Source organism: Ursus americanus, chromosome 16, assembly GCF_024610735.1.
Source record: "Ursus americanus isolate L20-20 chromosome 16, mUrsAme1.1.p, whole genome shotgun sequence".
Taxonomy (NCBI): Eukaryota; Metazoa; Chordata; class Mammalia; order Carnivora; family Ursidae; genus Ursus; species Ursus americanus.
The window spans coordinates 49,225,902-49,241,461 of record NC_142142.1 but is presented as its reverse complement, the minus strand read 5'-3'; the positions used below and the strand labels follow the sequence as shown (position 1 = coordinate 49,241,461).

Here is a 15,560-nt window from a genome sequence, read left to right as displayed (position 1 = left end):
GACTTCATCCTAATCTCACTTGTTGTGATGGAAACTGACCCAAGAGGTTAGAAATGAAAGGATGTCACCGAAGAGGTATTGACAAATTAATGAATTAGTAAAACAGACCCCTTACCCCTGTGAAGATAGAGCAGAGGCCAGGATTTCTCTGAGATCTCTTTTTCTTTCTAAGGGGTAAGGGGATCCTTAGGCTCTAAAGGGCCGTATCTTGGATCCAGCCTCCGGACTTCCCGTCCAGTCCACCTGCGCCCTCGAGCGCCCGCGTTCTCACCAGGCAGCCTGCCCGGCCCGGAAGCCGCGTCTAGGGAAGGCAGCAACGACGGGCCTGATCAGAGTGCACGATACACACAAAGTTTTGGGGTAGATGATAAGCTACAGATACCCTCTTGGTTAAGTTAATTCACCTTTGTTAATAAAGGTCATAGTGTCTTCTGCAGGTGACAACGTTTTGTCTCAGTGCAGTCTGTCTCGGAAATGAACTGGTTCAGGTAAATTCTGGGGGCGGAAAGAGACTTTCATCGACACCCACCCCACAGCAGAAGAGGCAGCATGCTCTTTCCCTGTTACGAGAATCCCACAGCCGCAGAAATCATTCTCAGTGATCAGCATCTGCTCCCTCACTCTCCAGCCGCCGTCGGTGGACTGTCTGCCTCCATCCCACCGCATACGCTCTCATCGGATCTTCCGTCCGGACTCCAGCCATGGGACATTGGCCGCTCACGGACTGAGAAAGCATTCCTTCTCATCTCTCCTGTGGGGCTTGGCCTTCTGCTGTTAAATGGGGTAATCCTTCTTCATACGTATAACATGTAGCGATGTCCCCCGCCCTTGGTCATTTGTTCTTGACCATCGTAACCATCTCGACGCTCATCCTCAGGATCAGGACGCCAAGCCTGGCAGTCACACCTGCAGCGAACATCGCCTCCAATGCCCATTGACCACTAGGCGCAAGTACGTTCAACGTCATCATCACGGTCGTCTTCTTCTTCGGCAATAGATTCTTTCGATTCTTCTCCACAGCTGGCATTCACCATGACATACACATGCGCTCACGGGTAGGCATTTAGGTCCCTGGCCCCCGCGTGCAAGCTGATGGTGGGGTATTCCAGTGGGAATCTTCATCCAGAGCCATCTCATGAAGACAGGTGGCTCTCGGCGACGTAAAGGGTGCCGGGGCCGAGGGCTTTGCCGCTCAGTACAGCCTCAGTCTCTGGCTACTGCCATCGGAGCCCCTCTGCCCAGCCAGGCAGCGGGACGCTCGGAGGAAGCTCATTGCAGCAGGGAGTGCGGGGACACAGGCTATGACTCTACATTATGCTATGTTCCCAGGTAGAGCGGCCAGCTGTCCCCGTACGAGGGTACCACAGTACCGTTGACTGTGTATTCCCTCTGCTGTGTTGTTTTATTTATTATTAAAATTCTTCAAGGCTAAGACCTTTTAAAGAAAACTCTGAAAAGCAGTATGTTGCTACGTTTCTTCGAATCTCTCTTCAGTTGCGACTGTCACTTGACCTTGGCCAGAAGACAGTCCCCGTATAGACATCGGTTTGGGGAATATTTGCATGTGAATCTTTTCCTTTATGGTCATGCACACATTTTTATTTCCTTGTTTTAGTTTCCATATGTATACATTTAATTCTATTTTGAAATAATGTCACACATTCAGAAAGTCGTAAGTAGCAGAGAGTCCTTGTAGACCCTTCACAGGGTATTAACATTTTACCACATTTTTTGCTTTTTTATTCTCTAAGTTAAAATTAATACTCTTTTTTTTAGTAATCTCTACACCCACCATGGGGCTCTAAGTCACAGCCCAGAGATCAAGAGCTGCATGCTCTACCGACTGAGCCAGCCAGCCGCCCCAGAAATTTTATTTGGTATATGTGTGTGTATATGTATAATTATTTTTCTTATGAATCATGAGAGTAGATTGCATACATCGTGCTCCTAGGTCCCTTAATACTTCAGTATTTCCTAAGAAGGCTATTCTCTCTCACTCTTTTTTTTTTTTCAGTTTGTTTTCTTAAATAATCTCTACACCTATCGTGGGGCTCAAATTTACGACCCTGAGATTAAGAGTCGCACGTTCCTCTGACTGAGCCAGCCAGGCGCCCCAAGACGGCTATTCTCTTACAGAACCACAGAACAGTTATCAGTTTAAAAGACTTAAGTTGATACCAGACATGTCTCCTCTACGATCCATATTCCAGTTTGACAAGATCTCAGTAACATCCGTTGCAGGCACCGTGTCTCTACTCCAGGGGAGGACGCAGTCCAGAACTCTCCATTACAGTTAGTCCTCAGGCCTCGCTGTTCTTTCATCTGCGCTGATTCCCCAGACTCCGTCTTTCCTATTTGCCAGCTTGGATTTGTCTGATGTATCCTTGCGCTTCAATTATGGTGACGCGCTCAGGCTGGAATACTACACTACCTACGGTAGTGTCCGCTCGATGGTTCTGGCCCGAGCAGTTTTCAGTTTTGGCTGCGATAGTTTTGAAATGGTACTTTTCTACCTCCAGCCTCCCTCCCTGTGTATGGGTCAGCACCATACGGTAAAGAGAAGCTCTCCTTTCTCATTTACTGACCTGCCTTACCAGTTTAGACTAACAGATTCCTATTTTATTCCATGGGTTTTATTCCTTTACTGTCCTTATTTATTTTGAAGCCGAAATTAGCCCAGATTTGGCCACCTTTGAGCTGGCTCTTGTAATCTTTGGCATTCTCTCCCCCACACACCATAATTTTTGGCATTATTTTCTTTCTGGCACACCAGGTTTACCTTGTACCTTTTCTGACCCAGCCCTGTAATCAACCATTTTTCCAAGGAACCTCAATTCTTTTTAGTGGGAAATGGTAGTTAGAAACCAAGATCTAGGGGCGCCTGGGTGGCATAGTCGTTAAGCATCTACCTTCGGCTCAGGGCGTGATCCCAGCGTTCTGGGATCGAGCCCCACATCAGGCTCCTCCGCTGTGAGCCTGCTTCTTCCTCTCCCACTCCCCCTGCTTGTGTTCCCTCTCTCGCTGGCTGTCTATCTCTGTCAAATAAATAAATAAAATCTTAAAAAAAAAAAAAAAAGAAACCAAGATCGGGGCATCAGATATGCTCCTTGCTATTGGGTGTTACTGTTTCTCGGCCCTTTCAGTGGATAGAGCTGGGGAAAAATATGTACATACCATATCCGTATAATATAAATGAAACATATAACATAAATGATACATATATAAAATATCTATACTAAAAATACATATGTAACACATCTAATATATATTATACTAGATATATTTTACATACTATATATTATATATCTAATCTATTATTCTTTTTTAAAGATGTATTTATTTATTCATTAGAGAGAGAGCACAAGCAGGAGGGGCAGAGGGAGAGGGAGAAGCAGACTCCTTGTAGAGCAGGGAGCCTGACTCAGGGCTCGATCCCAGGACCCTGAGATCATGACCTGCGCTGAGGGCAGATGCTTAACAGACTGAGCCACCCGGGCACTCCTAGATCTAGCCTAATATATATAGAATATATATGTGTGTGTGTGTGTATACGCTAACACACACACACATATAGTATATATTATATATATTATAGTATGTATGTATGTGTATATATATATATATATAGTATATATAGTGTGTGTGTATGTGTATACTCTAATATATATATATGTATACACACAGTATATGATTGTTAGAAAGCATGAGTTCATGCTGGTAACTTCCAACGCTGATCCAGCTCCAGGGGAGTCTACCTTGCCTTCTTGCATTTCGTATTTATGTCTCCCTTCTTCCAAAGAACTCTGGCTCCCAGCAATATTTCAGGCTTGCTACACCCATACCACTACAAAAAGTGAAGCTAATAAAAATAGTTCAAGAGGTCTTTTCCTCCCCCAGGCTGAAGACATAAAGTTAGTTCGTACTTGTCTCCTTTCTGGATGGTTATAATATTCATATGAAAGATAGCTGGGTTCCTTTGTTTTGGTTTTCTTTCAGTTTTGGATATTTTTTTTCTCATTTTTGTGGATTTAATTTTTATTTAATTTTATTTTTATTTATTTATTTATTTATTTATTTATTTATTTATTTATTTTTTAAAGATTTTATTTTATTATTTGACAGAGATAGAGACAGCCAGCGAGAGAGGGAACACAAGCAGGGGGAGTGGGAGAGGAAGAAGCAGGCTCACAGCGGAGGAGCCTGATGTGGGGCTCGATCCCATAACGCGGGGATCACGCCCTGAGCCGAAGGCAGGCGCTTAACCGCTGTGCCACCCAGGTGCCCCTATTTATTTATTTTTTAAGATTTTATTTATTTATTTGACAGAGACAGCCAGCGAGAGAGGGAACACAAGCAGGGGGAGTGGGAGAGGAAGAAGCAGGCTCACAGCGGAGGAGCCCGATGTGGGACTCGATCCCAGATCGCCGGGATCACGCCCTGAGCCGAAGGCAGACACTTAACGACTGCGCCACCCAGGCAGCCCCCCCTTTTTTTTTTCCTAACAGGATATTGCCAAACTCCTCCCCGTGGGTGGGTACCATTTTGCTCTCCTACCAGCAATGTACCAGAGTGCCTGTTTCCCCAGAACCTTGCTGAAAGAGTGTTCTGTCAAGTTGGTTTCCTTAAGAGTTTATTAGAATGTAACTTCTTTAGATTTAGAAAGTAATTTAAGAATTTAAAAGAAGTTATTTAATCCCTCGGGAAGTAAAACAACTACTAGATAGTCACATGCAAAAGAATTAATCTAGACACAAACCTTCCATGTTTCACAAAAATTAATCTCATAGACCTAAATGTCAAATGCAAAACTATAAAGCTTCTAGAGAACATAGGAGAAAATCCAAATGGTCTTGGGTTTGGTGCGACTTTTTGGCATGATCCATGAAAGAAAAAAAATTGGTAAGCTGGACTTCGTTAAAATTAAAACCTTCTGTTTTGTGGAAGACACTGTTGAGAGACTGAGGACACAAGACACAGACGGGGAGAAAATATTTGCGAAGCACATATCTAATAAAGAACTGGCATCTAAAATATACGAAGAACTGTAAAAGCTCAACAGTAAGAAAACAACCCAATTAAAAAATGCGCCAAAGACCTTAACACACACCTCGACAACAACAAAAAATGAATGTTAAAGAAGATGTGGTATCTATCATCTATCTACCTACCTACCTACCTATCATCTATCTGACATCCATATAATGGAATATTCCTCAGCCATCCAAAAGAACGAAATCTTGCCATGTGCAACGACGTGGATGGAACTAGAACGTATTATGTTAATGAAATAAGTCAGTCAGAGAAAGACAAATACTGGGACGCCTGGGTGGCTCAGTCAGTTAAGCATCTGACTCTTGGTTTCAGCTTAGGTCATGGTCTCAGGGTCATGGGATCGAGCCCTGCATTGGGCTTTGTGCTCAGCACCAAGTCTGCTTGAGATTCTCTCTCCCCCTCTCCCTCGGCCCCTCCCACTGCTCACTCTCTCTACATGAATAGATAAGTAAAATCTAAAAAAAAAAAAAAAAGAGAGAGAGATAAACAGGTAGCAAATACCCATGTGAAAAGATGTCAACATCGTTTGTCATTGGGGAACTGCTCCTATACATCAGAACGGCCAAATGTCAAAACACCAACACCAGATGCTGGTGACGATGTGGAGCAACGGGAACTTTCATTCATCGCTGTGGGGAATGCAAAATGGTGCGGCCACTTTGGAAGACAGTTCGGCGGTTTCTTACAGAACTAAACATACTCTTTCCCGTATGATCAAGCAGTCATGCTCCTTGGTATTTACCCAAATGAGCTGAAAACTTCTGTCCACACCAAAACGTGCCCACGGATGTTTACAGCAGTTTTATTCATCACTGCCAAACCCTGAAGCAACCACGATGTCCTTCAGTAGTACAACGGATCAACAAATGGGGAGGTACATCCAGACAGTGGGAAATTATTTTTTTTAAACATGTTATTTATTTGAGAGAGAGAGTGAGAGCAAGCACAAGCAGGAGGAGCTGCAGGCAGAGGGAGAAGGAGAAGCAGGCTCCCCACTGAGCAGGGAGCCCAAAGTGGGGCTCGATCCCAGGACCCCGAGATCATGACCTGAGCCGAAGGCAGATGGTTAACCCACTGAGCCTCGCTGATGCCCCTACAGTGGAATATTATTAAGGGATAAAAAGAAGGGCTATCAAGTCACAGAAAGACATGGAGGAACCCTGAATACATATTGCTAAGTAAAAGAAGCTAATTTGAAAAGGCTCTGTACTGTAAGACTCCAATGATCTGACATTCTGGGAAAGGCAAAACTATGGAAACAGTAAAAATATTAGTGATGGCCAGGAGCTAAGGGTACGGAGAGGGAGGGAAGGAATGAAGAGGTGGAACAAGGGGATTTTTAGGGCAATGAAAATATTCCATATGACACTGAATGGTAGAAACATGGCATTATACATTTGTCAAAGCCCATATACAAAGAGTCAACACTAATGGAAACTATGGACTTTAGTTAATAATAAGAATAATATATTAGGGGTGCCTGGGTGGCTCAGTTGGTTAAGCATCTGCCTTCAGCTCAGATCATGATCCCGGGGTCCTGGAATCGAGTCCCACGTTGGGCTCCTTGTTCAGCGGGGAGTCTGCTTCTCCCTCTGCCCTGCTCTTTCTCTCTCTCTCAAATAAATAAATAAAATCTTTAAAAAAATAATGTGTTAGTATTGCCTCATCAGTTGTAAACAAAGTAAAATAGCCAAACAGATTTAGATTTTTTTGGTTAAATTTTTGTCGATATTATAAATATATATGAAATATAAATATGTATCTGTATATTTTAGAGAGGGAGCGAGAGAGGGAGGGGTGGAGGGCCAGAGGGAGCGGGAGACAGAGAATCTTAAGCAAGCTTTATGCCCAGCGTGGAATGAAGCATGGCTCTATCTCACCACCCTGAGATCATGACCTGAGTCGAAATCAAGAGTCAGACACCTAACCGACTGAGCCACCTAGGTGCCCCTCGATATTTTTAATATTACGCAACAGTCCATCTCAAATATCTGTGAATACTGCATATTCAATAGTAATTTCATTTTCCACCCAAAACCATAATTTGCTCTTTATTTGAGAATCTTCTGTTGTTTTGCTTAACTCTTCAAGTTCTTTTGATATCTCATCTACATTAACTCTACTTGTTGTAACAGCATCTAGCCAGCATTCCCATCATGTGTCCCAGAGAGGTAGTAAGGCCAAATGTGACGTGTGTCTTTCTAAGATGTTTCATCTTTGGGCAGATCCAGAAAACACTGTATATAGTCTTTCTGTTGTTACAAAGAATGCCATCACGGTCAGCACAATTGAGGTCAGGTCTAGTAACAAGTTCAACTATGTGCCATGCGGGGCACGCGGTACAAAAACCCTTCTGGATTTTTGGTCCAAAAAATGATCTTGCTCCCCTTTACCTTTGCTAACCATGTCAGTTCCATCATCATTGACTTGCCCTCAACAATCTTTTTTTTAATTAAGTAGGCTCCACGCCCAGCATGGAACCCAACACGGGGCTTGAACTCACAACCCTGAGATCAAGACCTGAACTGAGTTAAGTGTCAGATGTTTAACCAACTGAGCATCTGAGTCGCCCCACCCCCAACAATGTTTTAAATCAATGCCTAATTATGGGGTGCTAATCTTTAGTCCTTTCCTTATATCAAAACAGAGCTAAAACCACTTAAATATGTATGCAAGTTTTATCTAGATTTACATATATACACATTTTTAAAAATGTGAATTAATATTACAAATGTTCCTCGGCTATTGCATTAATTTGAGCACTTCTGGAACCGTAAATTAGAACAAGAAGAAAAGCAAGAGGATTTGACTAGATAATTAATGTATTTCTTTTCTTACCGAAGCACTTCAACTTCTCAAATCCTCCCCCACATAAAAATTCAGGAGTTTTGTTTGTGGCATTTGGACACACTCACCTCATGTTTCCAGGATGTTAGGAGATGCAGGAAAGGGCTTTTCTGGGCCTGAATGGGGTCATTAGCAAAGCTGATGTTTAAGGTTATGAGTTCTGCTGGGCCAATGCCAAGCCCTGGATCCTGATGGACCAAGGAAAACATTTTTTGGTATGTTTGTGGTTTGTGGGGCCCTTAGCTGGTGCTGGGAGGGAACAAGGTGGCAGGGGCAGAATGAAAACAAACCTATGAATGTACCTTTTAATATAGTTTTGACGTTGGGGCCTTGTAAATGATTTGTGTAAGTGAAAAGCAAAATGAGATCAAAAAGGAAAAAAAAATCCAACTCTAAAAGCCGCGGCAGTAACGTAGATTATACCGAATGCTTGATGGGGAGCCGAAGGGGAGCGCGATCGTACACAAAATCCCACAGTCAAGACCCCTGATTTGGATGTTCTTTCATGGTTTTACCCCATCTCTAAAATCCCCTTTTATTGTCCCTGTGAGCCTCTCTCACCTAAAATCCCTGCAGTTAGTACCTCAGCCTGAGGGCTTCAGTTCACCCTACTCCCCACTACAACTTCCATTACAAAATTCTGCAAGGATAGAGAGTACGTCTAGGCATTCAGTTTTCATAAGAACTGGCTGATTTCCTTCTCCATCACTGCAACTCGCACTAGTAAGCACCTTGAACTTTTTCCTTACTGCCAGTTGGTGTCGGCTCTTTCCACCAACATTCTCGTCTTCTTTCTCCGGCCTCTGAACAGATGATGACCCCCGCTTTGGCAGCTGTGGGTTTGAAGAGGCTCTTATCTGAAACACAGTCCTGGAGGAGAGAGAAACATTATCACCTTAGTAGAGTTACCACTTGACTCCAAACCCAACGACCATTTCCATGGTCACCTCAAGGGGAATGGCGTACAATCTCTCAGCATGGGGAAGGACGTTGGCTTTTCAAGGCGGTGTCGTCCAGCACTTCTTTCGCATTGTGCTCACAGGGTACTTTTCAGCTTACGAATGGATAGCACTTTTGTAGCACAGCAATTCATTTGTTGCAAGAAATGTGGCTGCACATAACCTCTGTCTGCCCGCAGCTGTGTGCCCAGCTGAGTCAAAGGTTATAGCTCATTCAAAGTGGCTCTGGTGAGTCTCAGATCACTCAGACGGGAAGCTTTGGTCCCAAACGAATGGAAATATTGTTTTAAAGGATCCTGCCAATTCCAAGAAGGTCTTTCTTGGTGTGGAAAGCTGGCCGGTTAATTGCGCACAGCGCAGGCATAGCAAGTTTGCGGAGTTTGATTTTGGACATGTTGAGTTTGTTTGTTTTCTAAATTTTTTTAAAAAGATTTTATTTATTTATTTGACAGAGAGACAGCCAGCAAGGGAAGGAACACAAGCAGGGGGAGTGGGAGAGGAAGAAGCAGGCTCCCAGCGGAGGAGCCTGATGTGGGGCTCGATCCCAGAACGCCGGGATCACGCCCTGAGCCAAAGGCAGACGCTTAACGACTGCGCTACCCAGGTACCCCCTGTTTTCTAAATTTTTTAAAAAGATTTTTATTTATTTATTTGACAGAGAAAGAGAGAGCACAAGTGGGGGTGGGGGGGGTGGCAGGCAAAGGGAGAGGGAGAAGCAGACTCCCTGCTGAGCAAGGAGCCCACTGCAGGACTCGATCCCAGGACCCCGGGATCATGACCCGAGCCGAAGGCAGACGCTTAACCAACTGAGCCTCCCAGGTGTCCCTGGACATGTTGAATTTGAAGCACCAGTATGATATCCAGGCGCTATGTCCAGGAAGCTGTTGCAACCTGAACTTTGCAAGACAGATTCAGGCTGAAGGCACAGATTTGGAAATCATCACGTAGGGAGGAGAGGAGGTCATGAAAGAATACAGGAGAGAGTGATGTCCAGGGGCCCAGGGAGGAGGAAGTGGCCACTTGTATCAAGTGCCGTAGGAAGACAGGCTAGGAACACAGGAGGTGTTCACAGAACAGCTAACATTTCTGAAGAGGATGGGTTATGGGTGGGGAGATCAAATATCTTGAAGGGAAGGTGGGTGTATACTCCAAGATTTGAAATTGGGGGAAAAGGCACAGTTGGGACAATAAAAACATCAGCAGCAATAACCACAACAGACCATGCTCTGAGCAGGAGGCTAAAACAAATCCTTGTATTATTCTCCCTTGTTTGGAGGGATTAGCATTTTGTGGTTAGAGCTTAGCTTGGGTTGGGGGTAGAGACAGACTATGCTGTAAAATCAAATAACAAAATAGGGAGTTAGAGTCTGATGGCTAGAGAGAGGGAGGGGAAATCCCAAGAGGAAGAGGAAGAGGAAGAGGAAGAGGAAGAGGAAGAGGAAGGGAAAACACGTCCCAGAGAAGACATTGAGTTGGGGCCTAACAGGTGTGAGAGAGAGGCTGAGGCAAAACCAGTGGAGTTTTAGAAACTGCAGTCCTTGCTCTGCACTGTGCTGTCACCCCTGGTGGGACGGCCACATCTCAGTAAAGGCTTGTTGCATAACTCAGCTTCCTATCAGTGGAGCTTTGGGGAGTGAGGGATTCAGGTAGCCTTTGGGGTTGGGTGGGTGAAGGGGGACAAACATTTTTAGGAGACCAGGCCAGGATGGAGATGAAGAGTTCAAACAAGCAGGTGACCAGGGGAAGGATGAGACCCTTAAGTGTCCTTGGCATTAGTAGAGAACACCAGGTTTTCCAACAGATTTGGGATGGGGTCTCAAATATATTTTGAATATTAAAGGGAAGGATAATTTATTGAGGAACCTAGAGCCGTCCAGGTGTAGATATTTAACTAGAATGTTCAGGTAAACAAATTAATAGGGACTAGTGAAGGAGGGTGAGCTATTTCTGGTCTGTGACCTCCTTGTCATAATGACAATGAGATAATCTCCTGAAGATGCCTAGAGAAGCTGATGACGCTGGAGGAAACAGTTTGGAACAGCAGCTTGGGAATCCCCTGTAACAATGTGTTTCCCCTTGTGACCGGCTTGAGAGCGGGCACAACCTCTTAAACATTTTTTGTATCCCCCATGTATTCGCAGGAGCTCAATAAATGATAGACTAAATGAACGAATAAATGAATAGAGGACGAGACAGAGAGTCTGAGGAGGGTGTGGAGGCGGTGCAATCCCAGAGCCCAGCTCAGAGGCAGTAACCAACTCTCACCTAAAAAGTTCACGACCAGGGAGGGGGGCCAGGAGAAAGAACAGCACGGGTATTCAGCCCAGTCCAAAATCCGGCTGATAGGGGGCGGGGCTAGGAGGAGGGCCTAGTCCGCTTCTGCCCGTCAACTGACCAATCGCCGCCTCAAGGGGGCGGGTATTTCAACCTGTCTCCGCCCCTCTCTTTGGAGAGTAAATATGTTTGGGCGCCGTTCAAACGGACCAATGAGTGCTCGATGTTTCCTGCGGTTGCTTCTCAACGATTGGCCGGAGTTCGTCGTCCCGCCCTCCTTGTCACGCTTTTCGCCCCACCCTTTCGCACACAAGATGGCGGCGCCCAGCGGAGTAGAGGCCGCGTTTGGGGTGTGCTGAGGCTGACTCCCTTTCCCACTACCCCTTTGGACGCAGAGCGCCGCGAGCCCAGAGGACGGGGGCCGGGCGGGGACAGGGGTACCTGCGTAGCTGGACCGCGAGCCCGCGCCCAGCCTGCGCCGCCCCCACCCGGCCCCGGCCCGAAACCATCCGTTCCCGGTCTCCTCTCGGTCTGACCCACTGCCCGGCCGTGGTTCGCCATCACCAGGCCTCCAAAGCTGACCTCTCTCTTCCAGCCCGGGCTCACCTGCACTTTAGAGATGTTTGGCCTCTTCCTTCCCAGACAGCCCGCCTTCAAAACCGGGACTCCTGGACCGGCACCTGGCCCCCTTTCCCTCCACTGAGACTCCGCCTCCCTCTAACCCACTTCTTCCTCAGATTCTTGGTTCTCCCTGGTTTGGAGACTGCTCACTTCCGTTCCAAATTAATTCCTGTCGCCCCCAAATATTATCAGCCTTGACACCCCCCTCAACCTGGGGCCAGACTTCCTTTTGGATTAACCTCCACAGCACTATCATGGAGGCTGTGTACCTGATAGTGAATGGGGTGGGCCTTGTGCTGGACCTGCTGACCTTGGTGTTGGACCTCAACTTCCTGCTGGTGTCCTCCCTCCTGGCTTCCCTGGCCTGGCTCCTGGCCTTCATCTACAACCTGCCACACACGGTACTGACTAGTCTTTTGCACTTGGGCCGCGGAGTCCTGCTTTCATTGCTGGCCTTGATTGAAGCCTTGGTCCGATTCACCTTTGGGGGCTTGCAGGCCTTGTGTACCTTGCTGTACAGCTGCTGCTCTGGCCTGGAGAGCTTAAAGCTCTTGGGGCACCTGGCCTCTCACGGGGCACTGAGGAGCCGGGAGATACTGCACCGGGGTGTCCTGAACGTGGTCTCCAATGGCCATGCTTTGCTGCGCCAGGCCTGTGACATCTGTGCCATTGCCATGAGCCTGGTGGCCTACGTGATCAACAGCCTGGTCAACATCTGCCTCATTGGCACTCAGAACCTTTTCTCTCTGATGCTCGCCCTGTGGGATGCAGTGACGGGGCCATTGTGGAGGATGACGGACGTTGTAGCTGCCTTCCTAGCCCACATTTCCAGCAGTGCCGTGGCCATGGCCATCCTCCTCTGGACCCCCTGCCAGCTAGCACTGGAGCTCCTAGCGTCAGCTGTCCGTCTCCTGGCCAGCTTCGTGCTTGTCAATGTCACCGGCCTGGTGCTGTTGGCTTGCGTGCTGGCAGTGATGGTGACTGTGTTGCACCCGGACCTCACTCTGAGACTGGCCACCCGGGCACTCAGTCAGCTCCACGCCCGGCCGTCCTACCACCGGCTCCGAGAGGATGTTGTGCGGCTGTCTCGCCTAGCACTGGACTTGGAGGCCTGGCGCCGAGTCTGGAGTCGCAGCTTGCAGCTGGCCACCTGGCCGAACCGGGGAGGGGCTCCTGGGGCCCCTCAGGGTGGCCCTAGGAGGGTGCCCTCATCCAGGACCTGGAGACAGGACACTCTTCCCGAAGCAGGGCCCAGATCAGAGGCAGAAGAAGAGGAAGAGGTCAGGATGGCCAGAGCAACAGCTGCCCGCGGCCGGGAGAGGCTCAATGAGGAGGAGTCTGTAGCCGGGCAAGACCCATGGCAGTTGCTCAAGGAGCAAGAGGAGCGGAAGAAGTGTGTCATCTGCCAGGACCAGAGCAAGACGGTGCTGCTTCTGCCCTGTCGGCACCTGTGCCTGTGCCAGGCTTGCACTGAAATCCTGATGCGTCACCCCATCTCCCACCGCAACTGCCCCCTCTGCCGCCGGGGCATTCTGCAGACCCTCAATGTCTACCTCTGAAGATCCTCCCCTTCGTGCCCACTCCTCCATGCTTCATGAAGCCACCTGCGCTAGGACAGCTTGAACACCTCACCTCTTGGTTCCTGGCCTGAATCCCCTCCTGCCCCCATGGCTGTCACGCCAAGCCTCCAAGCCATACGTCCAGGACATTGAGATAGGATACTCTGGAAGACTGTGAGCTGGGTGGGGCAGGGTAACCGCTTTTCCTTACCCAGTGCGTCCCTGTGTGATGCCGGAGGTGGTGAGTGTGTCACTATGCAAGGCCCTGAGACTGCCGTGGACTCCCCTCCAGCTTGCCAGGGCCCATCCAGATGCCAACCTTTGGGGCTCCCCCTTACTTCCGGTTTTTCTGTTGGGGATTTGCAGGTCCTCTCCCTGGCCCCTCCCCAGCTTCTGCAGCCACAACACGTCATTGTCAGTTTGGGTGTTTTGGTAACTCAGGGGCCTTGGAACGATCTTGAACCTTTGCTTTCAGCCAGAGCACCTGTGCACTGGTAGGCCTTGGGGATAGTATCTCTCAGGTGCCCTTAGAGTTACCACTTCTGCCTGTCTTGATCTTACGAGGCTCCCTCCCGACCTGATCCAACAGCTAGGATCAAGAGTTTACCCCTTGAGGGGTGGGTGTCTGCACCTGGCTTTGGGACCATATTACCCTCTGGCACCCCAGCTCCCCTGGGAGCCTCAGGAGGGATAACCAGATTTCTACTCCTACCCCTTTCACTCCCCACATCACAGAGAACAATGGCATTCCCATTCTGTTTGTCTCTCCCTGGCGTTGGGGAGGGCAGACTGTGCACATTTCACTAGGGTCCAAATACGGAAGGGGCCAGCTTAGGAGTATGAGCATCCTGATGGGTCTGTCTGGCCCTGATGGTTCTGTCTGGCCCAGTTTCTGGTGAATAAATTTCTTTTGACAGCTCTGACGGCCTCGGTGTGCATTCTTACAGGGACGAGCAGTTGGTGCCCCAGGGTCCTTCAGTCCTGCTGGAGTCACTGTGGTCTGGAGGGGACCTAGTGGGGGAGGAGATAAGATAGGAGGTGAGGACTGTGCCTTGGGGAGAGCCCATGCCAGGTGCAGCTGAATTAGCTTTCACGGCCTCCAATTTGTGCCCCTCACACACCTGGCTTTTGGAAAGCCCTGTCTTTTCTCCTTTTGCCAGAATGAAGCCCTAGTAGAGGGGAGTGTGAACATTCTCAACCCTTGAGTAAGCGTCCCAGCTTCTCTAGTGCCGCTCTTCTCAGGAGGGAATTTGGGGTTCTTGCTGCCTGGAGTCCAGTCTACCCTCTGATCCCTGGAGGAGCCTGGTGCTTGTCCTTGTGTCTCTTGGGCTGGAGTGGGGCTGTGAGGCCTCCTGGTGGAGAGCTGGGAGTTGAAACCCAGGACCCATCCCAGTCCTCACGCGCATATCGGCACAGCGTGGGGGTGGGGTGGGGGGGTGTGGGGGGTTGGTGTGTGTGTGCACTCCCGCATAATTGTATGTTAAATCTAGGAGCATAATGCCAGGGGCGGCCTTCTGGCAGTTGGGCAGTTGCGGGGGGGGGGCAGGGTAGGTCAGAAAGAAACTGAGAAGAGGCCCCCCCTCCACATTCTCTGGGGTTGAGAGGCTGAACTGATTGTGGGTCTGGCAAGCCCTGGGTTGTTAGTCATTGGGCGGGGGTGGGGCTGGGGCTGGCTTCTGAAGGTCAGAGGAGGGGAACCTTGAAGGGGCTTTGTGGCTAGCCTCAGACTTAGTGGCGCGGCCCACCCAGGCTATGCCCAGCACGGTGGGGGTAGTTCACCACATCCATCTTGGAGTTGGGAGGCCTGGGGAGGGCTTTCCCCGCCCAACGCTAGGGAGGGAGCGGAGCAAGGGGAGGCTCGGCTCCTTCCAGTCTCTGTTTAATGTGAGGATAAACATTTTATGAGAGAAGATAAACTTCCTGAGCTGGGAGCAAAGAACCCCCTTTTCCTGCACCCCCATCTGGAATTACATTGGCAGACCTCAATACCCGTCCTCCTCCTAGCTACCTTAGCAATCGAGAGCTGAAGCACGCCAGGATCACTGCTGCATTCTGGAGTTGGGACGCCCTCTTGTGGTCAACTCAGAAACTACTTATCTCTAGCCACCCAGGAACACACCACTTGCCTGGTGTGGGGAACAGAGAAATAGCTTTCCAGCCATCTAGAGAGCAGGCAAGCAGCCAGAGCAGTCACGAATGCAACCCCGGGGATCCTTTTTGTTGATCAGGGTAGTGGTGTGTGTGGGGA

General features: G+C 48.5%; 1 protein-coding gene and 1 pseudogene across 1 annotated transcript; one reads left to right on the top strand and one right to left on the bottom strand.

Annotated features, from left to right (window-relative positions):
- Positions 1–274: 274 nt before the first annotated feature.
- Positions 275–1,273, bottom strand: LOC123792473 (methylosome subunit pICln pseudogene; annotated as a pseudogene).
- Positions 1,274–11,430: 10,157 nt separating this feature from the next.
- RNF26 (ring finger protein 26) lies at positions 11,431–14,232 on the top strand. Its single transcript, XM_045797976.2, has one exon. It carries the CDS (start codon positions 12,008–12,010, stop codon positions 13,310–13,312), a length of 1,305 nt encoding a protein of 434 aa, XP_045653932.1. The 5' UTR covers positions 11,431–12,007; the 3' UTR covers positions 13,313–14,232.
- The last annotated feature ends 1,328 nt before the right edge of the window (positions 14,233–15,560 follow it).

Bases quoted from the DNA above. Each gene is read 5' to 3' on its own strand.
- RNF26 (XM_045797976.2), top strand. From the start codon at position 12,008: ATGGAGGCTGTGTACCTGATAGTGAATGGGGTGGGCCTTGTGCTGGAC.